General features: G+C 49.5%; 5 protein-coding genes across 5 annotated transcripts; 2 read left to right on the plus strand and 3 right to left on the minus strand.

Annotated features, from left to right (window-relative positions):
* Positions 1-3,254: 3,254 nt before the first annotated feature.
* ENH_00082100 (C2 domain-containing protein, putative) lies at positions 3,255-14,929 on the plus strand (the record flags this gene model as incomplete). Its single annotated transcript, XM_013583003.1, has 29 exons — positions 3,255-3,437; positions 3,725-3,871; positions 4,091-4,236; positions 4,424-4,742; positions 4,903-5,039; positions 5,158-5,278; positions 5,422-5,519; positions 5,670-5,861; positions 6,006-6,024; positions 6,173-6,304; positions 6,549-6,701; positions 6,844-7,021; positions 7,138-7,250; positions 7,460-7,859; positions 8,129-8,240; positions 8,379-8,424; positions 8,548-8,619; positions 8,941-9,198; positions 9,443-9,663; positions 9,844-9,987; positions 10,125-10,311; positions 10,462-10,584; positions 10,741-13,087; positions 13,277-13,527; positions 13,638-13,718; positions 13,888-13,957; positions 14,172-14,252; positions 14,362-14,505; positions 14,643-14,929. 29 exons carry the CDS (start codon positions 3,255-3,257, stop codon positions 14,927-14,929), a joined length of 6,762 nt encoding a protein of 2,253 aa, XP_013438457.1.
* Positions 14,930-15,165: 236 nt separating this feature from the next.
* On the plus strand, positions 15,166-15,726 carry ENH_00082110 (hypothetical protein, conserved; the record flags this gene model as incomplete). Its single annotated transcript, XM_013583004.1, has 3 exons — positions 15,166-15,231; positions 15,354-15,444; positions 15,557-15,726. The coding sequence occupies 3 exons, from the start codon at positions 15,166-15,168 to the stop codon at positions 15,724-15,726; spliced, it is 327 nt and encodes a 108-aa protein (XP_013438458.1).
* Positions 15,727-16,683: 957 nt separating this feature from the next.
* ENH_00082120 (hypothetical protein, conserved) lies at positions 16,684-19,210 on the minus strand (the record flags this gene model as incomplete). Its single annotated transcript, XM_013583005.1, has 4 exons — positions 16,684-17,335; positions 17,646-18,449; positions 18,684-18,754; positions 19,028-19,210. 4 exons carry the CDS (start codon positions 19,208-19,210, stop codon positions 16,684-16,686), a joined length of 1,710 nt encoding a protein of 569 aa, XP_013438459.1.
* A 4,496-nt stretch (positions 19,211-23,706) lies between these two features.
* On the minus strand, positions 23,707-23,838 carry ENH_00082130 (hypothetical protein; the record flags this gene model as incomplete). Its single annotated transcript, XM_013583006.1, has 1 exon — positions 23,707-23,838. One exon carries the CDS (start codon positions 23,836-23,838, stop codon positions 23,707-23,709), a length of 132 nt encoding a protein of 43 aa, XP_013438460.1.
* A 134-nt stretch (positions 23,839-23,972) lies between these two features.
* Positions 23,973-25,139, minus strand: ENH_00082140 (hypothetical protein, conserved; the record flags this gene model as incomplete). The annotated part of the gene is made up of 1 exon (XM_013583007.1): positions 23,973-25,139. One exon carries the CDS (start codon positions 25,137-25,139, stop codon positions 23,973-23,975), a length of 1,167 nt encoding a protein of 388 aa, XP_013438461.1.
* Between the last annotated feature and the right edge of the window lie 638 nt (positions 25,140-25,777).

Below are 25,777 nucleotides of genomic sequence, written 5' to 3' on the forward strand. Positions count from 1 at the left end.
ACAATGCACACTGATTTCTGTCTTTCATGCGCCTATTTAAGGCATTACAATCTATTGCAAGTTTATTATTGCTTTTTATTCTGCTGTATTGTATAGTTCAGTTCGTGCCAATGGATTCGCCCTATCTGTATTTACACGCAAGTGTTTAGGGGGGTTCATAACTTGGCTGAGGAACCCGATGGGCTTGCCGGTTTGGTCGAGAACCCCCAGATGACGTAGCCTGAAGCATTGGTGTAAGATACAATGGCGGCGAGGTGGTGGGTGTCTGTAGTGTGATATATGAACTACGCGCTGCTTAAGCTGCTGCATCGCCTGTTTGTGAGCTTCTGTCCATTGAAATGGAGAAATTCTTACGAGCGGGGCTAACAAGCGGGCGTGCGACCTCAGCGTAATCCGGCCCCATCAGCATACGGCAATAGTTTACTGTACCTAGGAACTGCTGCACTTCTGCCTCGCTCTTCAAGATGTCCGCACGCTGAACGAGCGCAGGTAGTAAGGAACCAAGGCAATTTATAGGCAAGATGATATGCCTAAAATAGAAGTGCCTGTGAATACCCTAAGATTGGGACTGGCGATGACGGCGGCACCGGTGAGGGGCACCGCCCCAACCGAGTCATGGGAGTCAGGACTATGATTCTCGGCTTTTAAGAAAGTTCGGTCGACAGACTCGAACGGTGACGGGTTATTGATTATTTTGGTGTTGTTTTATGAGATATGTGTCAAGGGTAGAGGATTTGTCTGAAGGACGCTCAACTCGTGCGCCAGGAAGTAACGTAGTAGCAACAGAGAACGATATGCACTCCACTTGAGCCACCAGGGTTTTTAGAAGTACAGTTAGTTATTCAGCGAGTGAGCGTGTTCAGGGAAATTCTTCCAGAAAAGCCCCCCAATACAGCACGAACGGGCTCACTGCTGCCAATACGTATACACCTAAGTTCTTTCCTTTGAGTAACATCCCGACGAATCGTACAAGCTGTCCTTCATTCCACATTATCAGCCTCACGGCACATTCCAAGTCCCTTTTGGTCCCTGAGAGACTATAAAAAGTCTGTTATCCGGCTCTGAATCCCTAAGGTGAGTCGGCTTCTCTGCAACTCTGTCAGCCCCAAAATATTGACAGGCGGCTGGTACTCATACCTGGATGGCGCCAGCCGGTTGGCGCTCATAGCCGGCTGGCGCTCATAGCCAGTTGGCTCTATATCTTGCTTAGTTGATCTAGATACTAATATTACGTTATATTGTGTTCGTTCCACTTAATAGGTCACTACAGGCTTACTATAGACTCGCTGGCGAACCACTCCTACAACCACCTCTTCGCTCACTGTTATTCTATACGTTGTGCAGAACTCACGCAGTGATTCCTTTTCAATCCACTCTTTTTTCACTTGGATTTATGGTGCTCTCGAGACACATCCATTGGACGGTAAACTTGTTGAGGTACTTCACTAGCAAAGACGCCTTTTGTCTCTCCTCCAACCGCTCGTAAGGGAACCGTATTTCGGACTCTCCCTCCAAAATTCCTTCTGCCGCGCACATCCACCTGCTTTTACGGCTTCTCACTCCCTTAGCTTGCAGCCCCTTGAGCAACTATCGCTGGTGATATACTGGAGTTACCAGGCCCTGGACAACACAGATGGGAGCTGCTGTCCCGTTGCCGCCGGGGAGTGCTCATGGTGCGGTTGACGTCTCGGCTTTTTATGCAGAATTTCGATTCGAGATAGAACTTTCGCTGTATATTCATGAGCTCTGTGTACTGGAGATAAGCTGCCTGCCTGTGCAGAACTCAGGCAGTGATTCCTTTTCAATCAATTCTTTTTTCATTTGGATTTATGGTGCTCTCGAGACACATCAATTGGACGGGAAACTTGTTGAGGTACTTTACTAGCAAAAACGCCCTTTGGCTCTCCTCCAACCGCTCTTAAGGGAACCGTATTTCGGACCCCCACTCCCCCCGCCTGTCTTGAGCAGTGTAGTGGTCCATTACTTCATTGCATAGCTGGAACGTACATGCCTAACTATTTCGGAGGCCCTGAAACGCTAATTCTGCACTTGCTTATTCTGGAAGCTCAGTAACCCTTCATAGTAGCTTAACTGTAGTGCTGAGCTGTTGTGAGCTGAGAATAGCCTCCTGGTGCTAATAGGCGAGTGCGAACCGCTCCTATTAGCGTCACAATCAGCAAACAAACAAACGGGCAAACATCCTAGTTCTTATTTTTGTTCTGTCATTACTTCAAAGGGACCAGCTGCACCTCTTGGCTTGGTGAGCGTGCCACTGCTGGCTGTACCGGTGGCACGGTCAGCCCTGAATCCTGGTCCATATGCGGAGCACCGTAGTACAGTGTGTGACACGTGCTGAGTTTCTTTAGCTAACACTTCTGTAACTATGCTTTATATTTATAATACGACATATTGCAACATTTGGAGGTTATTCCTGCGCAATACTGTAGTGCGATGGACAACGCTTGCGTTGCTTCATGACTGCGTTCGTGTCGTGCATAGCACTACAATGTCGCACTGGCACAACCTCATAAGGCGCAACAATTAATATCCCCAAAGGGTGAACCATTAATAGAAAGTTTATAGCTCGAGAAATCTTGCTTTTACAGGAGGCTTAGCTCAGGATGTTTGGCTGCAAGGCCAGGGATTTGGGCTAACAGTGTCACCGGGTGCAACGTCCGGGCATACCGAGGGACTCCAAAGACCTCGGAGAGGCCTGAAAAAAAAAACAGATTTGATTCCTTTGCTTTTTGAGGGTCTATTTGGGCTCCGTGACCCTACTTGGGTCTGAACGTACTTCAGGAGCGAGGAGACTAATCACGTGGGAGTGAGGCGAGGCCGTGCTCAGTACAGGCTTACTTGAGTGCTCACCTCTACGGCACCCATGGTGCCGTAAAAAGGTATTCACATATATATATCGGCCCAAATGCCGGGGAGCTGTTAAGATAAACATAACTTAAAAACGATTTCCGAGTGGCAGAGCTCTGTTGCACACACTTTGTCAGCCAGCCCCTACCATTGTACCGGCTTCTTCACGTCCTCGGCTGCTGACGAGGTCTGGCAAACTGCAACAACTTGTCTTCATTTTCTTTAATCATCCATATATATGGTTCTTTCCGACAGCTGTTTGCGGCTTTACCGCTGAATTATAGCACCCAGAGCTACGCAATTAAGCCCTGAGCTTCGAGTGAGACATACCACCCAACCATGCATGACCGCAGGGTGTCTGGCAGAAAACTGGAATTCACTGTGCCACCATGGACTCAAATCACGAGGACGTCTCGCAACTACGAGGCCCTGCAAAGCAAAACCCGAACGAGGATCTTCTTGGGGACAGAGCGAGCGAGCCTGACGAGGGTGAAGAAGGGATAGTCGAGGAGCCCAAAGGCGTTCAGCTCTTTGACTTTGACGCATACGGGAGAAGAGTTGGAAAGCAGAAAGTCAGACATCAGTGCTGCTTAAAGACACTAGCATGCTCTACTCAAAGATAAGCCGCCTTTGCTGGCTAGTGTCATAGACAGCAAAAGCGGTCCATTTGTCCTCATCCGAGCTAACATCGTTGCATTTCAGTAGCTCGCTTGCTTGTAACAGTTGCTCAGCGCGTGGCTTTACGTCGAACCTGCCAGCGCAGTTTTGCGCATATGCACGCAGCCAAAAAGTAAGTTGTGGTTAGCTCCCATTCCCATGGAACCACACACAGTCTGCGCAGAATTGTGTTTTACCTCAGTATCAAGCCACGTTTGGGAGCTCGACTGAAAGCAGCAGCAGTGAAAGCAGTAGTAGTTCAGAAAGCAGCAGCACAACGAGTAGCAGCAGCAGTGAGAGCTCGGGAACTTTTGAATTTGACGATGAAGACTTTGACGAAATTGACCGAGTGAGTTGCTACGTAGCCACAAGCCAATTTATATAAGGCGGGCAGAGGGTAGACAGCTTGCGCCTACAGAACCCTTTGAATGGCACATCCTGACCCTGAATTTTTTCTGGACGGAATATGTAGCGTGATTGTAGCTGTTCTTAAATCCCACTGGACAGAACATGTGTCAGGCTTTCTTCCAGGGACAAATTCTGTAAATTTTTGTCCTACTCATTTCAGCTTCGACGGGACCGCCGATCGAAGGCGCTTGATCCCATGGATCGGCGACGAATGTGGGAGTCATCGTTTTTCATAAACTCCTTTATGAACCTCGAAACGAAGGACCAGTACTTCTTTTACTCAATTACTTTTGGCCACGTTAACAGGTGTGCTTTGAGATGCATACATTCATTTCTCGTTTTAAAGCGCTCATAGCAAGCTTCTCAGCTTAGTGCATGTGCATATTTCGCGCCCAGCACTGTGCACCCCTTGCTGTGCTGCATGCGACTCCCGACAAGTAAATTGCGTGGCCATTTTTTGCGTAGCTCACTTTATGTATTCATGCTGCTTCAGAAAGAGAGTTATTCGTGGCTCGCTACGCCGCCGTTTTCTGTACACTCCAGGCTATAGATTGGGTCCGGGAGAATACCGCCCTCTTGCTGCGCCGCTGGTGGTCTGGCCGCTGAAAGTCTTTTTGCTTCCGTATAACCAGCTTCACAATTTTTGCATTACAGTAGAGCAGTGGAAAATTAGTGACTTCTCATTCAACAGCCTGTACGCATCTGCACGCCTTACCCTGAAGGAAATAATTGACATGGAGCCGGAGTTTCAGCTTCTTCTGAAGCGCAGACTCCCGGGCAGTAAACGTAGCTATGAAGTGCACAAGATGAGAGTGAGCGTTTCTACCCTTTCAAGTAAAGGCTAAGGGAGAAAGTTGGTTGGTTATTATGCCATTAGGTGAAGGTCTTTAGTGAGAAAGTCACAATGGGCGGATGTACAGTTGCCGCACGGACGCACAACGCGGTTTCTGCTAACTACACAATTGTTTACAGGTATCTCTACAGCTAAATGAAGTCTTTGACGTCGACATGGTGTTTGACAGCTGGTGGTTCCTACCGGACAAGAAAATGCCGCTCAAGCTTCAGCGCCACGCAAAAGCTCTGTCTCTCAACGTTCCTATTCAAGGAAGGTACACAATTGGCTTACACTAACGGCGACGCATGACTGTCAGCTATGCTCTTCTGTTCCCTCGGCCGTCCCAAACATTCTAAGGGATCGACTCGAGGCTCCAATGTGTTTTGTTTTAGATCTCTACGACGTGCCGTATCCAGAACTCACACAAGCACGAGCAATTATTGGTCCTACGCTGGATTCTTCTCTTTTCGCGGCACACTACCATCTTTGAGCAATCAATACATTGTCGTGACAGTGAGGCAATTCTTTTAGGGTCATATATTGCTTCCTCACTAATTTTGCCTCAGTTGCGAAGGACTCTGCATGAGGACTAGCACTACTGCAGGAGTCGCTTACTGGAAAGCTGTTGTCATCGTGCGAGCATTTTGTGATAATAGGTGGCGTGCCAGTTTGAACACCAGTGGTACAGGCCACCACTACAGCTCGGGGTTTGCATTATGTCACTGAAGTCCGTTACGACGTATCCACTTTTTAGGTAAGCCCCTTAGCAAGTCTTTGCTTCTGTTGCATGTCTGGTGTCTCCGTAAAAGTTTGCTACTCACCACTTTTGAGGTTCGAACCCAGACGATTTCCTCATGAGGAGCCTAGCAGCGCTGAGAATCGGAAGCTTTTTTTTTGCTTGCAGAGGTGTCGTCAAGAAGCTAACGACGAATCCCAAAAAATTTCAACAAGGCGAAATAATTGGAAATATAAGATGTTTCGTTCGGTCTGTCGGGGTTTTGGGCTATGAGAACGTACCTTTTCGACCAATGCAGACAGTGGCAGGTACCGCTCTTGTTACTCAACTAAACTTGAAGGAACAGTATCTTGTTGTGAGGTAAGCTACTTTGACCCCAGCCGCACCCCAGTTCGCGAGTGGCTTCAGGCACAACAATGAACATCCTGCATGGCGCTGTCTGTGTACTTTTATTAGAGTATTCAAATGCGAGAATCTTCCAGTAGCCAATGCGGACTCCTTTAGTTCCAACCCGATGGTAAAGGTACGTTATTTTCCAAGGGGGAGTGCCATCTTGCTTAGAAATTAGGAGTGGTGGCTTCAATCCCTTGTGATGAAAGGCTTACTAGTTTTCACTATTTTCTGGAATTGCTTGATTTATCTAATTGCACGATGGCTTGCTCCTTGTTTAGGTGAAATGGGATGGAATGGTTAATGAGGGGGCGAGGAGAGAAAACACGCTCCGCCCAGTGTTCAACCAAAGCTTTTACTTTCCAGTGAGACTCTTAGATCCGCGGGAACGAACGAGTCCTCTTTTTCGGAAGGTACGTTTTACTCACTCTCGGTTTTGGCAGTGAGTTCGTGATTGCTGGCACCTAGAAACACGTGAGCCTTCCCGTCACTGGCCGGATTTAGACGCCATCGCACTTCCGCACAGTGGGGTAGCTGATCTCCGAGAAATGAGGCATAATCGCTATATTATTTTTGGTCAACTTGTGATTACGCGCAGTAGTAGCAGACGTGTTGAGCAAGTTTTTCCCCGCCGGAGTTTGTGCGTTTGCGGTGCAGTATACACTGCCTTTAGATTTGTTCGCGAAGGGCCAGTTGTCCTTCGAGGTCTGGGATTCAGACGACACAACGTCTGACTTTCTTGGAGGGGCGGACATAAGTCTTCATCTTCTTTGGAAAGAAGGCCAGCGCGACACAAGGAGCCTTGCTGTGGTGAGACGGCGCGGAGCACATTGAGATATTGTGGCTTGCCACTTGTGTTTGCTGACTATATACGGCGAGATACTTCTAGTGTCAGAAGATGCCAGCTGGTTTCGGCAAGACAGAAGTTGGCTTTCTTGTGCAATGGCTCCAGGGAGTTGAAGAAAGTGACGAAAAGACTCGGTTACCTGACGGCAGGCCGGCTGAGTTTGCAAATAGGGACGCTTCTGACTATTCAGGATTTGGCGAGACTGTATTGCCAGAAGATGACAGAGTTGTGGTGCCCCCTTATGAGTGGCCGTACGAAACTTTAGTGCTGAAGAGAGTGCTTGGTGAGCGATGAACGTATGTGCAACAAACTTCCTGGACGATATGGCAGCGACAGAAAATCGGTCCTTGTTTGGGTTTGTAGAGCTCGTGCTTCCTGTGCACTTTGTTTGCTTTCAAGAGCTCAAAGGATCTACTTTGCCTCAAGTCAGTGGCGAGAAAAGTCTGCTATGGTGTGAAGTGTTCTTCATTCCACCGATGCCTGAAGATGTTGACATGCCTCCACAGCCCATCGTAAGCATTCACGGAACAACACCGCACTGGTAGAACGCTGGTTCATATAATTAGGGAGACAAGGTGGCCGATGTACAGCTGGTGTTGCACAAGGTTTAGGCACTGAGTGGATTTCTTCAGTCATCCGTAACATGCTGTTTACATATGCGAGGGCCGCCTTTTTCTTCCCATATTTTACTCCTGCTTGCTTTTGGTATTTGCGCACTTAGGTGAAAAACTCAAACGACATCTGGATGCAGGTAGAGCGCCGGTGGAATAAAGATTTCAGACGGTGGCAAAAAATGTATTTGCAGTGGTTTCCCGAGGCTCCGAAAGAGAGACGGTTTGTCAGCGTTGCGGAACATGCCCAGAGCCGCTTGATATTCCCACTGCCGTCATTTGTGGTGCCAATTGCCGTGCCAGCACAGCTGGCTGTGGAAGGAGAGCTGTTGCATTGGCTGAGCAACATCTCGTACCTGTTTTCACCGAAGCAGCTGCGCGAAGGCGAGTTCCAGAGGTGGCAGAGTCCTGCCTCTCTTCTCACTACCCGAAGGGGCGGCGTGAATGACCACGCCGTCCTACTGTGCAGCTGCCTTCTCGGTCTGGACTATGACGCATACGTTTGCAAAGGCGAGCCGAAAGTTTCTTAAGAAGTTTTACCAGTGTGGCAAAGGGCGAAATCATTCTACCCAAGCACCGTGGAACAGGCACACGCTTTTGGCCCTCCACCGCTTCATTATTTTGTATTGGCCGTTACAGCAGCCCTAGAACTCCGTGGCAATTTGCCATTTGGAGGCACCAGCATTCCGCTTCAGCATTCCGCCGGCCGAAAGTAAGCTTACATTTGAGAGCGTTATTTCGGCGAGTGGGAGCCAGTTTGCTCGGTTTGTCTTTCGCAGGCACCATCGATGGATATGCTACTGATCATGCATGGGTCATGACTCGTCATGCTGGTGGATGGATAGTGTTTTGGGAGCCAACGAATCGTAAACGCTACTGCCTCCCATACAGGTAATTCGATATCTGTGAGGACCCCCTCCATAGCATTCTGCCCACACCAAGCTTGGACTACTGAGTTTCGAGTCTCTGTCAGGGCTCCGGAATGTCTCGCCATGCTTCTAAGTTTTTGCTGTCTCAACTAATTCTCAGGTGGGGTTATCCATCGAAAGGACCGCCGGAGAACTTTCAGCCGAAGGTGAGCCGCGTTAACTGTCGGGCCACATTGTGCAAAGGTCAACTCATTATATTGATTCGCCACTCCGCTACGGTTAGAACTGGTTCTTCCTAACGTGTGGTGGGGTATTTAACTGGGTTGCAGGAACCACTAGAAGATGCTGCTGAAAAGTATTGGGAAGGGACATATCTGGAAGAATGGTTCTCGTGGATTGAGGTTAGTTTTGATGCAAGCGACTTGTAGTGGCCTTGAGCTCAAGGCTTGTTGGTTTCTTCCGTTGGGTTTGCGTTGGGTTTCAGCACAGCGCAGGTGATATCTGACTAAAGATGCTGCATCTCCCGTTACTGTGGACAAGTACATTGCGTGACAGTTTCTTCACAGCTTTAGCCCGCGCCAACAGCATGCCCCTGCTCCAAGAGCAGAATCTGTTGTACAAGCAGACTATCCCCGTTTTCATGGACTAAAGCTGTGAAGTAGTCAAGAAAACGGTTATCTGAGTTTTTACATGCTAACACCTCGCTTTTGTATTTCCTGCAGTCCCAAGCAGCAGCTGCTGCTGATGCGGCCCGCTTGGCGGCAGAGGGTGCAACAGTCCCAGACTCTGAAATTTGGGGAGAAGATGTAGCGCCAGATGAAAGGCTAGACCCAGATGCGGTCATGCTGGAGGAAGGTGGCACATTTACAGAACAAAACAGCCCCGAAAAGTCTAAACGGGTTGTTCCAAAGCTTGATAAGACTGAGTTGAGAAAAATGATGCAGGAACAGCTAGATAAACTTCCCATCACTCCTTTTAAGGTTCGTTGCCTGTGCGGCACTATTTGCTAAGGCGAAGTACTGACGCAAGCGAATGTTTGTTATCGTTTACGGTTCACTCCCATTTGTGCCCTCCTCGTTTGCGAGCGCTTCATTGAATGGGAAGTAGCTCCAAGATTCTTGTGACTCGTGCTGTGGGCCCTAATTCTGGCTTTATCTCTTCCATAGATCGTTGATATGCTTGTCTAACACCTTCTCTAAAGCGAGGTTGCTTGTGTCCATACAGGATCTGCTGAAACCCGAGTCTACTCTTTCATATGTGCCTTATAGCTCCATTGAAGTCATTTTTAACAACTTCCAACTCTGGGGCAATTTACAAAACCTTCATCCAGCTTGCATCACATATGATTTCGATGATTTGTGGAAGTGGCGTCCTCTTCTCACGGAACCCGCAGACCCCATTGAAACAGACATCATCATTGCCACTCCTATCCGCGATAAAAAATGGTGAGGTTTTCTGTATGGCTTGAGATACCGACTCAGCAGCCGTTGTTCTGAGGTGCGGCCAGGGATATCGAGGTGTCTCTTCCGTGGGGTTGGTCGTTTCCAATCAGTTGAGCACGTAGCGGATTTGCGATCTCACGTTGCGTACGGACGGTACTTCCGCTGTTGCTTGTGCTTTTCCAGTCAGCTACTCGCTGAAGATCTAGTGGGAAACGTAGTTGAACACATTCGTATGCAGCGCATCAAGAATGGAAACGACGTCTCTTTCGAGCATCGGGAAGAGATGCTGTCAAAACTCTTATTTTACTTGGATCTTCTAGAGTTCAGGTGGGTAGCCACCAGGCATCAGAGAGGCTCCTCAGAAGCACAAGCCTTCTGGGCACCCTTCGCAATGTTCGGTTAATGCAGCTCTTGTATTGTGGATGTATATGGCGCGAGCAGTCTTTCGGGCCGTTTTTGCACAGACTCCACTTGGACGAGGCCCACAATCCCGGTCCACCCCCAAGCCACCTTGGTTGGTCCAGTTTTCCGGAAGAAATGGCGGATGCAACTGCATCCGTTAAGGCTGACTATGACTTTTTCGATGCAGTGCAGGCTCCTAATATTCCGAATTTGGGAGAGGGTGTCGAGCCAGATCCAGTAATTCAAGGCGTAAGTAATTGCTGGTGATGATTAAAACAGTTTTGCGCTGAAGGAAGCTGTTTATGCAGATCCGCAGGCTTGTGTGTTGCTAGGTGGAGCTGCGTGCGTCGTCGCCTGGAGGCAGTAGGATTGCGTTTCTCCTGCTTTAAATGCTTGCAGGCTTTGCAAATGATGGGAGAAGGTTACAGTGACTTCCAGGACTTGTTTGCTGCGAACCCTCCACCGGGAGGCTTTTACGATCCGTTTACTGTGACAGGCGAGGGAACTTATGTTGCACCCGAGGTGAAGATTTTTCTTCAGAGCTGTAGTAGAGATGAAGTGGCATACATGGCAGGGCCGTTAGTGGTCCATTAAGTTTAATGGAGGTTCTCTAGACCTCTTGATGTAATAATCCAGATATCGGTGGTATTTTGCATTTTCGGTGTGCATACTCTGCAGGATGCCGCACGATTGGGAGGTCAACAAGGAGGATATTTACATTTGCAGACACCCAGAGCCCCATCTGGTCCTCCTGTCTATGAAGTCCCACTCAATCCCATAGATGCTGCTACGGCGGCTCTTGTAGATTATGAAGCAGAACGGCGCCGGGCAGAGCAAGAGGAGGCCAAGCTAGTGAAAGGTTACATGGTTGGAGGAGGCAACAGCGGGTGGATAGACAAAGCAAAGAAAACACCTGGGGGAGAGGGCGTGATTAATTCAGGTTTTCGTTTCAGCACGACTCCTCAAAATGCCGCGGGCATCCCATCTAGGTCCTCCAGCGTTGCGTCCTTCAACTCATCCGCAAGAGCTCAGCGTACACAGGATTTTCTCAATCATGGTTGCAACAAAGGTGCAGCGCATCGCACAGAAACACCTAGGGAGAGCAGGCGGTGCAGGCTGCGGAAGCTGCAGTGCATGCTGCGGCAAACGGCAGCTGAAGGTTTCCGCCTTTTATGCGGGGAGAAGAAGCATCAGCTGACTGGCCAGGCAGAGGCAGAAATGAGGTCTTTCTTTTCTGGTGCCACAGCAGCGGCTGCTGCGGCAGCGAGCGGCAAGGGCTGCAACACAGACGCTCTGCGAGCTCCAGTAACGAATAATACCTCAGTTGACGCGAGTGCGGGAATCGCGGCCAGTGGAGGGGTGTCGGTAGAACATGCAGCGGGTCAAGACACCTCTACACACTTGTTGCGTAGTCTTGCACAAGGTTGTCAAATTCTCGCTCAGGAGCTTGACCAGCATATTCGAAGATCAGGACTACAGCCTTTTCTTTTCGGGAAGACCTTTGTCTCTATGTGGATGAAGCGCCGCGCGGGTGTGCCCTGGAGGCGTACGGCGACTTCAATGAAGCAAAAAGAGAGACGGAAAAAGCGACAGTACGAATTCGTAAAGCCGCCGACCGGAAAACTGCATTTTGCCCACGCTGTTGTGGGTGGAAAAACGAGCCGCTTTGCTGGTGCTGCAGGCGGAGAAGCGGATGAGCCAAAGCATGCGCATCTGCTTCTCAAGGAGGAGTTGAGACGCAAAGTGTATGAACAGATGGAGGCCCGTGCTGCTACGGTGCAAGCGCAGCAAGTCAATGAGGAAGCCAGTGCTATGTGGGTACCTACAGATGGTGGAGGGACAGTCACACAGATGCGTGTATTCAAGAAGGGCTTTGACAGTGAGCCTCCATCCAGCCATGGATCTTACCAGACAGCTTCAGAATGCGAGTCTTCCGACTCAGTGCCAACAGAGGCTTATGTTTCTCCAAGTAGCAGCGCCAGAAGCAGCAGCAGAGGCAGCAACAGCAGCAGATTAAGCAGTGAAAGGGCAAGCGTGGAAGAATTCATGAACGACGTGACGTCAGATGAGTCAGCGGCTCCGCTTGGCAGGTACGGCAGCACAACAACGTTTGAAACGCTCTGTGGCAAGGAGAACACCCCATCAGATGCCTCTTCGGAGCGAAAGCGAAGCAATCACACATCAGCGTCTCGAAACATCAACGAACTGAGGGAAAGACGCATCAAAGGGGCTAAATTCCAGTGGCTTGCTGGGTATTCCGCAGAGGAACAGGAAAGAGAGGCAACAGTGATGCGTCAGCAGCAGAAGTCTCACGTTGCACTGGCGATAAATTCTGGCAAAAGGCAGCCCTTGCAACAGCAAGTAGAGGCAGGTGGGCGGTTACATCAGTTGGAAGGAAAACCTCTGGTCCGTTCAACGTTACCAGTGCAACGTAGAGGACAGAGGAAAAGTGAAGGAGGTTCGGTGGAAAGCGTGGACTTGGAGGCGCTCCGAGCTCAATCCTTCACAAGCGAGAGGGGCACGTTAGATTCCTTGCCGGAAAGCGATTTGTGCGAGCCGCTCCCTTCCAGCCATCAGGATAGACAAAAAGCTTTTGGCGTTTCTTCGGTCAGTACTCTGAAGAGGCGGGTTTTGCGCAACCGGGATAATTGCGTCAGTAGAAGGGCCTCCAGTAGCTGTGAGTCTATTACGGCACTTGCTGAATCTTCTGTTCCAGCAACAAAGTCAGCACCTCCAGACTACATCGAAATGCTCTCTAAAGCATCGGAAGAGAGAGTTACCGCTTTGGCTGAGGCAACATCCAGTGCGGAACGACGTGAAGCTGAACCGCAGGTAGCATGCATGGATAATGAGACGAAAACATGCCATTATATGGCTGAAGGGGGATCATGGACCGGCGTATCTATACGTATGAAGGAAGCGTATGCGTCATGCTTGCATAAAGCAAGGAGGTCGTTTCTGCCGGGAAATTTTCATTCGGCGACAACGTCTGCCGTCGCATCAGGGAGAACGGAGAACCCACCAGGTGCGGTGGCAGCAGCGTTGAAAGGACCGGCAGCGCCCCATGCGGGTCGTCTGCACGCTCCCAGAGATGTCATAGTACCGTGTTTTGCTACAAGCAGGAGCAAAGATAGTAAAAGCAGTAGTCATGTTAGTCATGTGACGTATACCGATCCTACACCAAGAATGTTATTAGCCTTTGCATTTTTTTCAGCGGGAACTTCGTCGCTTAGGAATGGCGCATCAGCAGTCTCACCTCCGGCCATTCCAGTTAATCGAATTCCATCTCAAAACCTAGTTAAGGAGGGACATTGTGTAAGAGAATCTGCGACTAGGGTTGGTAAACGTAGAGAGAAGGCGGTCAAGTTTGAGACAGATGAAGAGCACGGAATGATGCTTGATATTGACTACGACCAAGTCCAACGGAACTGGAATTCATCCGAAAATACTGTCTCTGGGCCTCCTGTAAGCTGTCGCTAGCAGTTTATGTTTTATAGACATATGGTAGTGCCGTGGCGACAGGCGGACCTAGTGGAGGTAACACTGACTCACTGATAAAATTTGCTTTGCTGCAGCCAGCTCCAGAGGGAATGATATACAACCCGCTCACGGGGGTCAATGAGTACAGCTACGCGGTTACAACTACTGGAGGACAAGTAAGAATGTGTTCCCTTTCACGTTGTTCCCTTTCACGTTGGAGCTTTACCGTTGGAGCGGCCTTGGAAGGTTTGCTCCTGAGTTTTTTGCGTCACTAATGCTCCTTTGTGAGCCCGGCAGATTTGCGAAATGATAAATAGTTGAAATTGGCCTTCAATTTGTTCGCAGCCTTACGGGAATATGGCACTAGGAGCCACGCAGCAGACAAGCCCCGTTGGTGGTGTCCCGCTAAATCAAGGTAAAGCTTGGTGCTTTTATTGCTTCAGCCTACCACTCAGCATCGCATGTTCGCGCTAGCCTTCGGTGTGCACATATTGAACAGAGTCAATGTTGTGTTCGTGGCTATCCTCTGACACTCACTCCTGCAGCGTGCTATAGAGCTTCTATAGGTCCTTCTTCAGAAAGGGATGTTACTCGTATCAACCTGTGCTCATTCTCTGTGTCTGCTTCAGGTAGAATTGCAGGTGGCCGGCGGCAAGGCGCATTTCGCGTTAATCCGACCACAGGGGAAAGGGAATACGTCGATGGCGGAGGTACATTTTGACCGTGTGGTTGTGGCCTACAGCCTTGTCTTTGTTTGATGTCATATATTCTACGTGCTTCTTGCATATGTAGTATCTCCAGCTGCCTCCTTATCTGCAGGGATGGATCGCATTAGGCAATTTGGTGCTACAGACTTTATGGATCCTGGGGCTTCCTCCCGTCCTAACACGAAAGCAGATGGTCTACCTCAGGGGTTTGATATGAAATACGCGAAGCAGAAATACGAGGCGGGCACACTCGCAGGTAGACTTCCAGTTGCTTGATGACACTTCGAGATGTGCTTGCTCTTGGTAGGAACTCAGTGGACGCAGTAATGTTCCTTGGGCCAAAAGCGTGTTTTGTCCAACTTTCATGGAACTAGTGTTGCATGCTTGACTCAGGGAAGGATCCTGTAATGCGGGGTGGCGAGAGACAGGTGGAGGCAATGCAGCTTGAACGCGAGACGAAGCTTTTAGATATGGATCCGTACGGAGAGCTTCTTGAGCCACCAAAGTCGCCCGAAAAGGAATACACTAGCTTTGACGGGGGTGTTGACCTTGTCAAAATGGGTTTGGCTTCACCAGGACAGACGCGTACAACATTAAAGAAGAAAGGGAAAGAATCGGCGGATGAACAGGAAGCTGTAGAGGGGAGTGCAGATTTTGCAGAGGCGAGTTTCTGTCATTGACTATTATTGTGTGCATGTAGTTTACAGTCTATCACATCTGCCATGCAAAAACATCATAATTGATGCTAATAGCGGCGAAACGCGTCGTATATCAAGCAGGCATTTTGGTTGCATGATTCAGCAGGTGTTCGCACTTGCAAGACGTAGCCTCAATGTTCCGCTGAAACCTTAACGCGTGGAAATTTTGTGCAGTGTTATATGTGGTCCAGGAACCGCGAGTTCCAACGGAATGGAAAATGCCTGTTTCTAGTGGAACCTACGCTGCCGAACAAGTTGCGAAGTGGAATTGGTATTACCGCATGGTAATTTTTACGCAAAACATTCGACTTGCCAGCCATTTCGTTGATTTTAGAAGGCTACGGTTATGCCTCCTATGTTGTTCAAAATTTGCATTGTTAGCCTTGTCTGCGTGCTACTGCCTCAGGAACAGATTTACTACTTGTGGCAACAGAACGTTTTTCCTGTGAAGCCGAACCATGTCTTCTGCGGTTTCCCGATTCACTTGGCAACATCGGGTGAGATTCTTTCTTCCTACCCTGAGGTTCTCTTACTGTGAGGATGAGAAGCTGAGCTAGCTAAGGAACAACACGCCATCAATGAAATATTTGTGTTTTGCTTATATTTTAGATTCCACCGAAATCCGTAGCTACTTGGGCGGGAGTCGTCGGTTTCGTCGTCTATTAGATATGCCTGTCGAAAATATAACCTATGTCGTAACGGGCAAGTGTTATCCTTTGATGGGAGGTGTCATTAGTACTTGGCTGTTCTTCGGTGCCCAAGTACCTCTGGCGGTATGACGTGACGCCCTTCACTTCCGAAAAGCTTTAAGCAGCATCAGCCCTTCCGTAGTTTGATCTCTGCGTCGCGTCCAGAATTTCGTTAAATGTTTAGTTGTTTGGATCCATAGTGGTGGATGCTGGTTTTCTTGCTGTTCCGCTCCTCTCAGTCTTCGCAAGAGCGTAAAAGCCACATGACCCGTATCAGGAAGCCGCCGCATACAAAGCAGAGAACAAAGCCTCCAGTAGAAGCGACTGAGGGCAGCCAAATACATTCTCCGGACGCACGAACCCCTGAGAATGGGGCGGACCAAATGGGGCAACCTTCATAGTGGGACATTTTTTCGTTGGAGCCCAACTTGCCAGCTGTGCTGTGCCGTGCCTTGTCTCAGTTTAGGGGTTTATTAGATAGTGAAATTCGGGTAAGACATTACATGCGTTTTCGTGGATCGACGCGACACACAGTTCCAATTTTTTTTTGTGTGTAACTGCTGGACTTTGGGCCGATTGTCACGGGGTTCTTTCAAAGTATTGAGTGGGCTCTCCCCGCATTTGAATTCGGCTCTGAATGTTCAAATCCTTCAATGGGCAGCTCTTTGCAAGTAGTGAGCTTAAAGCAAGGGGCCTCGCTGCACGCCTCCCGCATACGAATGGCTCTGCGGGCGTGCGAACGCCAAGAAGTGACAAATTTTATCTTTACTGGCTTTTGTAACTTGGCTCGTTCCAGTCGCACAGGGAGCTCGTGCGTGTGTACTTCTAGAACTGTTGCGAAGAATGCTCCACTCTTCCACTTTGAAGGTACGAATTTTGAGCATAGTTCCACACCCCCGCAATTTTATAGTATTAACTGCAGTATCACACGCATCCATATCAGTTTTTATGTTGAGGTTCATGATACCTCATGTACTGGCTCAAGATACAAGTCTCGTTGTTTCCCTCTCACGCCCGTTTCCAGCCGTGGAAGGGGCACATGCAGCGTCATTTGTGTTCAAGGCCGCCTTTGATATCTCTCTCCATGCGGCGAAACACAACAATTCGAGATGCGGGAGGGCAACCCGCACGCAGGCTATGGGGAGAATCAAATCGGCTGAGTGGCTGCGCCTGCTGCAGCTCCTGTAGTAGGCGATCCTGGTTCGCCTCTTCACCACCCACGGTCTTCTCAATTTCAGCAGGCAACGGCAACGAAGGAAGTCGCATAAAGCCTTCTCGGTAATACGGCCTATCCAACAGGGGTAAGAGCTCGAAGCCGCCGAATTCGACTACCCTTTCTCCGGCAAGCTTGGCAGCACCATCTGTACGCTCCCCCAAGCCGTACTGTGCTTGACGAGAATCCCGGGCTGCGGGCACATCCGGCGGAAGAGAGCAGAAGTTGTTTGCTGACTGCCAATTTCGAGCCTTCGCTGTTGCGTCGCCGTTCATGCTCTGTTTGCGCCTTTTGCTTCTATCCATCCTTTGGTCCTCAGCCACCTTCAACGCCTCTGCAGCAGATACTGAGCAGCTTGTTCCAGCGCCATAAGGAATGCTACCACTGCTGCGTTCTTGCCAGTTTTGAGACTTTTCCATTTCTTCATAGTCAACGCCCAGAGGCAATGAGCAGACGCGATGACCCTGCAATCCCCACGTCTCGAGTCTGCGACGAATTAAAAAGGGCAAATGGCATTGTTGCACAAAAGAGTATGCACCATACGTTTACGAAAACCGACGGAGGGGGATGAAAACCAGCATCCGCTGTGACGTCGCCGACGTCCCCACGCACTGCTAAAGTGCTTTCGGCTGTGGTCCTATACACACTAAACCGCAAAGTCTAACCCAACACCGACGTTCCCTGTCACAGCAAACGGCGACTGGTCCCTTATGAACAAAGCAGCGGCAGAGATTTCACGAATAACCAGGATACCTAACGGAGCCCCTGCAGAAGTGAAGATGGCGTGAATACTTACGGGCGGCCCACGAGTCCCCCTTCCGCGTGTCCAATAAGCACATACTCCCTCACTTGACAGTTAAAACTCTGCCGTTGTGACATATCACCACCACAGCACTGTGCTTGGGTCCTTCTACAGCACGCGCAGCAACTGGAGCGAGCACTTTCAGTCCAGTCTACATTAAAGGGCATCCAGCAGCATATCACTAATTGCGGACAGTGTTGCTGCATCACAGAGCGACACCCAGCCCTCGTCGCACCTAATTCTCTAGGACACCACTGAAGGTCCGCTCGAGGCTCAGAAGCAATGTAAGTAGTGAGAAACGGCTCGCAGGACGCACCCACGGGAGACTCTGCAGCAGAGGTGCTGTCTGCAGTGTGTTGCGTCTGTGAAGGGGCGGAACGTGCTCTGAAGGTATCACCAGGCACTGCAAATTTGCCTGAGCTGCTATTTTCTGCTCCGGCGTTGACTCGACTGCCAGGCAGGTGTACAGGCAAAGCCGCCTGCTCCCGTCCAGTGTGCCCTGCCTCCTGCTGCTGTTGCTGTTGGGGATAGCATGAGATGCTGATGCTGCGCTGCCGTATTGACTTGAGTTTCTTCTGCAGTAGTGGCTCCAGGTGAGCAGCCAGCAGCCCCGTACCGGCTCCGCACTCCAGAATAGTAACAGGCCTGTCAAAGTTCCAGCGACTGCAGCAACTGCTGGTTTTCCAGGCTGCTCCCGCACTGCAACTGCAGCATTTGCTGCTCGTCCGGCTGCTGTTACAACTGATGGCCAGAACACGACTTGCCAAGTATGAAGCAAGAGCAGAGACGAATTCCCTCCTAAATACAAAGCCACATGTGAAAGGTGTAAATGCATGGGTGCCAGTGAAAGTGTCATGCGCCCTGCAAATTCGGGAATTCAACTTCGGCAAGAAGAAAAAGCAAAAGCGAAATGGTAAAGAATTGGCTCCTCGGGACACCTGCAACGGCGCCAGTAGTAGATGCGCAAGCAGATACAACAGCGGAGCGGTGATACAGCACCCAGAGCACTGCGTACCCATCTTCCGTGCTTACGTGGGTATTACATAGAAGGGGAAAGCAGCATCAGCGGCACAAAGATGCCACCAGCACTCCTCAGATCCCACCTGTATCGCCAACCTAAAGGTTAGATTGCATCATATTTCGAAGCCGCATTAGCAATGTTCACCTCTTTCCGGCTGCGTTGTAACCCCGGCAAACTTGGTAGACGTTACACAAGTGTGGGATTAGCTCCAGTGGTGCAGACATCATCCAACAGTGTGCGATTTCGGCAGTTGCGCCATAAACGCACATCCGGACTCCCTGTCACTGTACCGCTAGTCAACTACACTGTTGACACGGCTAGATGCTGTTACACAGTGCTACTCGGTATCGCCTACCTGCGTACTCTGTTCGGCTTGTGGGGCCTCCGCGATATCCCTTTCAAGCAACTCAATGAGCTCCGCTCGTGAATAAAGCTTCAATTCAGGAGGCTGCATGCGCCGCAGCGCTCCCTTCACGTGGGGATGCAACCGGCATATTTCACAAGAGCAAGTACCATTCCTGTTTGAAGCGCTTTCCATCTTTATCCGCGGCAACAGCACACAAATACGCTACGCCTCAGGAATATCTCATACCGATGAGTACACAACGCCCACCTTGGCGAAATGGGGTCTGCGACTTACTGAGAATATGCAAGCCGCTGATGTACTACTTGCGCCTGCATCACCTAATTTTCCATAAGGGGAACTAAACACGAAATACAATGAAAAATGACCTTTCACGCCCAGCAAAGTAGGTCTGCGTTACCCTGAAGCCCTCGCTTCCCCCCCCCACGAGTATTTTAGTTCTACGAAAAAACAAAGAGTACTTAGAGAGGAAAGCTGTCAGGCTAGCTTTTGTTGGCTTCGCAGCACTGTTGAAGGCACGTAGGGAGGCTTGCTACCGCGTTAAGCAGCAGCGCCAGGACACGCTGGGCAGAGGAACAAGGGCCCCCCCGAGTGCACATTCCCGTCCCTACTGCTATCAGTGGAAATCCTGCTGGATATATCAGTTAGTCGTAGAGAATCCCAATTCAAAGTGTTGGTTATCAAATCCTCTCTAACTCTATTTCGATGTACGCTTCCAGCGCCTGCAACACCAGCAGGAGGACTTTAGGGACATGTCTTGAGACGTGAACATTCCGGTCAATCATTAGCTGCGTGCAATGCAACAAATTAGTAGAATCATGTGTGCCGTGTTTCACAAACTCTGAATGTGGAAACTTGTTCTCTGGGGTTGGAGGCAGGCGAGGACCGGTCAGACTGTGAACGCAAGCTTTTGTGAAACCCATCTAAACAACGGAGTGCTCAAGCACTGGAAAAGTGACAAAAAGAAACAAGTTATGACTTATTTTTTATATTTTCACACACAATGAGATAAAGTTTGACGCCCACGTACAGAAATTAACACGTGGGTCGTTGGTTGTGAGTTGCATTCGAAATTGCGCGGAAGTGAGACATTTGGAAACACACTTTATACGGAAGCTTTCGCGGGTAGGAAGGCAAGATTCAAAAATGGTGTAGGCGAATGTATGAATCCGCACCGAAGCAGGCTATGAGCACCAGCAATAGTGTACACATTTCAGGATCTGAACGCCCGCTATCATAGAATGACTTAGTCCTGTAGCGTTGATCTCGCGACGCTACAGGCCAACTTGAGTCGAGCTATGATTTCTTTTTCAGGTTCAACGCCTTTCACCATTGTTCATCTTCTTCTGCGGAATAGTTAGAGTTACTGGAGCTAGCGCTACTTAAGCTAGGTAAGGGTGTCTGACCTCACTGTCAGCAGAATAGTGTATTGCCGGCTCTTCACATCCGGAAGACTAGTGGCTGTTCACTACCTTTATGGAACAATATGAGCTTCAACGAGTATATAAGGGACTTTAGAGCTCAGCGCTGAAAATTTGGCCAGTTCCCCACCACCGACTTGACTAGTAGCTCACGAAGGGCGGATACGCTTGAACGCTGAGTGGGCATTTCGCTGTCGCAGTTCGGTAGCCCTTCTCGTACTTATACCTACTCTGAAGCAGAGACGGAATAAGCATGCCTTTGAGATCAGATGCTCCAAGCTTACCTCTCCTATCTAGTGCTTCTATCGAGTGCAGTGCAGTGGAGAAATTTCAATAGCACATCTCATTAGTCTACTAGCTAGAGAAAGATGCAAGCTTACACTAGCAAGAATCCCACAGAGCCTTTAGCGCTGTGGGCCATGCCATCAAACATCGGCAAATCACCTTATGTTGCCCTAGAAGCCTTTCAATTGTTACATACACATTCGAGCAGCGCATCTACCTCTTTATGAGCTTGAAATATTCAAGTTGGACAGTCCACGCTCCTTGTCTTCCCACCAGGAGGACTCTCCCAAAGTCGCTTAGTGTAGGAGATCTTGACCAGCGGCGTTGCGGGCGAGCCTTTACAACCTTGCTTATAGCGGACCAGACTCGGTGAGCTTACCATTTCGAGCCAGTAAACACATTCCGGCAGCTAATAATTTGACAACACCTTACATAATTTAACAACACCTTAGGCCTCAAAAACATCGCGCTTCACTTAAAATAGCCTGGTGGCTTTGGTCTGTCCTGCAAAGGCTTTCCGAGCCAAGGGAGGAGAGGGCGTTCTCCACAGATATGCCGTTGATCTTTGAGAACGCGCAGACAGCCAACATGGCTGCACACGTGCCCCAAAAAAACATACGGATTCCGTATCTGTAAATGTGAATCGTTTGAAGATACGGTAAGCTTACAGCCCCATTACTAAATTCGCTGTGTGTGCAAATCGGGTTGCACTAAGTCTTTGAGGAGCAGTCTTGGTGATTCATCTTCAGGTTCGGGACCCGCTCTCACACCCAAAGAAATCCTAAAAGCCTAACTTGTCAGAAAGAATGAATACAAATGATGTTCGGAAGAGTGGCATAGATTAACTCTTCAAGTACGTAAGTCTGCTGCCCACAGGGGACAAGGCATCATTGCACGGTGCCCTCGCCCAGCACACTGCTATATCCCACAAGAACATGACCGGACGTCCACATAAGCAAAACCAAAATTTTGATCGTATCCACCTAAGTTCAGTTCACCTGGACAAATCACTGCGATTCTGTCAAAGTTTCGCACCACATAATTCACAAGTCTAGCTCTGCAAAATATCCGACTTTCAGCTCATTCCTGCCCTTGAAAATGTATGTCAAAATTGCGTCAAGACTCCACGAGCTTGGCGCTCGCATAAGCTGTAAATTTGTTTGGACACAGGGTAGACGAGAGTCAGGGGCACTTCTAAGAGCGCTTAATGCGTGAACCGTCGTGCGCACTTTCCGATCACCTAAAGCATCATCATGCTTGTCAGCCATGACGGCCGGAGCACTTATTGGGGAGCAATCCAGATCTAGCTACCACCTAGCTGGCAACTTAAGCGATTTCCTTTCGGATATTACGCTGATCCGGTGGTAACGAACATATGGGGGCGTTATTAGGTAGCTTGCACGGCAACCATATAATCTGGTGGTAATGTGAGCGCCTCGGTAGAAACCCTACGTCTAGTATTTGTGTAAGCACTTCCCTATATTCTTCGAGGACCTCGAGTATATCTGACGGTACCTCTGGATGTCTTCTGACCTAGGCCACTCGCCAAATTGAATAAAATTGAGGGTAGAGGTAGTTCATGGCTTCACTATCTGCGTCGCCTCGAGGGGAGTTTGGCAACTAAATACGGGTTTATGTATTAGGGGTCCTCCTACAGTATTTGAACAACGCACAAAGCAGGGGACACTGTCGCTCCATGAACTGATGGAAGGCTAAGCCACTTTGCTGTTGCTCCCGTCCTAAGCTGAGAGCCAACTCTTCCCTATGCCCCCTCCACGCTTCTACTTTAGCGATCCACAGGTTTCCCGAGGAAGCTAGCTCTGCTGCTGCTTCTCTCCAGCACTTCAGACCCACTGTGTCACCCTTAGTTTGGGCCTTGCAAAGCTCGAGTGGCAGGTTTATCAAGGAGTAGTCGTCTAGCACTGCTCCTGGTATGCCAATGTCTTACGTAACTGTCTTCCTGAAGTAAGCCGAACGCACCTAGTGATATCTTTGCAACTTATCGGCTACACCCTAGTGGGTAAGCGCAAAGCCATTGAAAATGCAAAAGCGTTGGGGCACCTCCAGCTTCAACCGTGCCCAATCTGCCAATTCTGCTCAAGTTTCCCTTAAGTAAGCCCAGTGCACTGGAGCACCGCTTTCCAAACACTCCCTTCAATCGCCCCCACAGTGGCGTTGTCCCAGACCTTCTTCCGTAAATCTTGTCTCTACTATGTTGAGTAAGATCTGCATATTCTCTTCTGTTGTGGCGGGTTATGCCCGGCTCAGCTTCTACATAGCATTCTTTGGTGGCCAAATAGGTGCCCTCTTTTCGCTACACGGCAAAGACACCCACGTATGCATTACGTAACACGAAGTGCCGTTCTCACTGAGTTTTTTTTCCCTTGGAGAGTGTAGCTTCTTATGTATCTTACCCAGTGTGGCCGCTTGCGGCCTCGGTGACACTGGCGGCCACAAATGCTGGCCTGCTAGCGGAGCATTTTAAGTCAAGCGTGATTCGAAAATCGAGTTCCATGACCTGAAGCGATTTAAAAGCATTTTTTTACAACCTCTCAATTTTTTCTGTGCAGCGTTGTAGTTCTGCGAATTGCGGAAATTTTTTCCGAATCAAATTAAGACACTGTTCATAGAGTACTGCGGGTGGATTCAAGTTACAAAGACCATATAAGCAGGGACAGCTATCCAGCCGGATATCTCACAAGTAACTACTGAGCCAACAGCCAAAGGAATTCGCTTCCAAAAAAGGACTAAACTAAGACTAGCAGAAGAAGACTTACAATAGGCAGAAAGGGAAGCCAAGAGTTAACACACAAACGCTGTAAACGAAGCCAAAGAAAAGTCGGTCTTTGTTCGATTGCACTAGCTTACTTTCCGTTTGCTTCGCTCACTTCGCTCACTTCCACTGTGACTCCGCTTAGTCTCACCGTTTTAGCTCCCACTTGTTTTGTGTTTGATTCGCGTGTCTTATGTTTGAAGTATGCACAGCTTGAACACTCCTGAACTGTTTAACTTGGGCGCCTTTCGCCCAACTTTTCCTACTATTGCTATTACCGCTTTTGGGACTTCTGCCTCTCCTGCTGCTCCCTCTGCTACCATACTACTACAAGACTGCTCCTGAAGAGCACGCATTGGCCACGAACGGCCAATCCCCGACCCTATTTCAAATTTCAGTCAAAAAAACGAGACTGAGTTAAATGCGTACCAGTGCTGCGGATTGAGTCTAGCACCGATTAGAGAGAGGTAAATATGATGGCCAGCCACGGAGACACTTGTGTTTCAATAAGACTGTTGGTGGCAGCTAGCTGGCCCGCCTTAATAAGATAAGCTAGCCCTTCGTAAACTCTATTCTCTTCAGCACTGTCTCGGGGAGTGGGGTTGGTCCCAAGCAGCACGGCGCCAACAGCCGCAGAAAGATACTCGCTTGCTGCTGCTCTGCTGCGGACGGCCAACAGCAGTTTGAGCAAAGCTGATTTGAGGGCGGGGTCGGACCCCAGTTTGCCTTTCTGCACTTCTGCCTCCCACAGCTCCGCTGCTCGGGCTTGCCTTCGTCTCGCGTCCATGTTTGCCCTGATCTCTGCTGCTAATGCCTCGCTAAATCCCCCTAGGTGGCTGGCTCTGGCATCGTCTACAGCGAGTTTGGTTTCTACGGCTGTGTTCTCGAGACATGCCAAGTCCATCGCCAGCATGAGCCGCAGAGTTTCCTCTGTCTTCTCTGTGCCTTCAAATTCGATCGCCTGCTGCGTCCGCAGTGACTCAATCGACTGTAGCAGTGCTTCCCGAACTTTTGCCCACTCGGGATCCTTCACCGTTAGCAGCAGCCCGTGGTCTCCTGTGTGCTTTAGAGACAAAAAGCTCTGGTGAAGGTTGGGTGTCAAAGGCAGCCTCTCTCGGGTTAAGTCTGCTTCTCCAGCCGCATATTCAGCAGTAGATGTCCTTTCTGAGGTGCGCGCGGGGTCTCGGAGGCCTGAGTCGGAAGGCAGAAGCGCGTGCTGCTGCTGCTGCCTCTGTTGTTCTTCATCTCGAATTCCTTGTAGTTTGATGACGGCAATGGGCACACTCATCGAGAATAGCAGCATCCCCACAAGCAAGGCCGCTGTCATGCGCCCTGAGACACCCTCACCCAGACCCCAGGAAGCACTAATCGACTTCCTGTACTTTGCAGACGGCCCCCGCATTGCCGATCGTATCACCGATATCCGGGGGCTATCCTCGCTGCTGACTCCATCCAACCTAGAGTATCGGTCCCCAACGCGGCTGTAGAGTCTTGGGGCAGAGAAAGGGTAGGAAGAAGTACGATCTGCGCCCGTGGCAGTGAGGGATGAGCCAGTAGTGGTTATCATGGTGGCGGTAAGCGTTTGACTTTGAGTCGGCGTTTCCGCCGTTGTTTTCTCCTTCATGCTGCGGTGGTGTGGTAGATATGATGGGAAAAAAGAGGATTAGCGAGAGAAAAGCAGGGAAGGAGAGGCATGCAGCGCCTTCCACGCCCCTACCCATCAAGAAGGGAGGGCGATCATGGGGTTAAAATGCAGATACCTTGACATTTAATTTAAATCATAACTCAAGAAACAACTGAATTACTTAACAATAAGCACTAGAGCGCCAAAGCTGGACAGCTGTTCCCCGAAGGCCCCAGCGGAGAGATAAATCGGCAGCGGGCAAGTTGGCCCTGTATGTAGTTGGAAGTGAAACAACCTTAACTTTTCGTGCTAATTCTCTATTTGTAATTTTAATCTTGTTATATGTTCCATTAAGTAGGGGCGCTGCCGTAATGCGCGAGGAAAACGCGCAGACTCGAAGATATATGCACACCTCTACCTGTTTCAGTGGTATCTGGCGTGGTCGCTCCCAATGCTCTCTGGCCGTGTTTTGGGAGTATCATCTGGTAAACGCAAACTCCTTAGTTCGCTGCAGCGGCATATTTCCGACTAGTCTCCAGATTTGCCGATAAAAAAGGTGTGGAGATAACCATCTTGTTTTTGAGGATTTGGGGCTATGCTTATATTTGCCAGTGGAAACGTTTCCAGTCGCCGCCTCG

This window comes from Eimeria necatrix, genomic scaffold (genome assembly GCF_000499385.1).
Source record: "Eimeria necatrix Houghton genomic scaffold, Enh_scaff8, whole genome shotgun sequence".
NCBI lineage: Eukaryota > Apicomplexa > Conoidasida > Eucoccidiorida > Eimeriidae > Eimeria > Eimeria necatrix.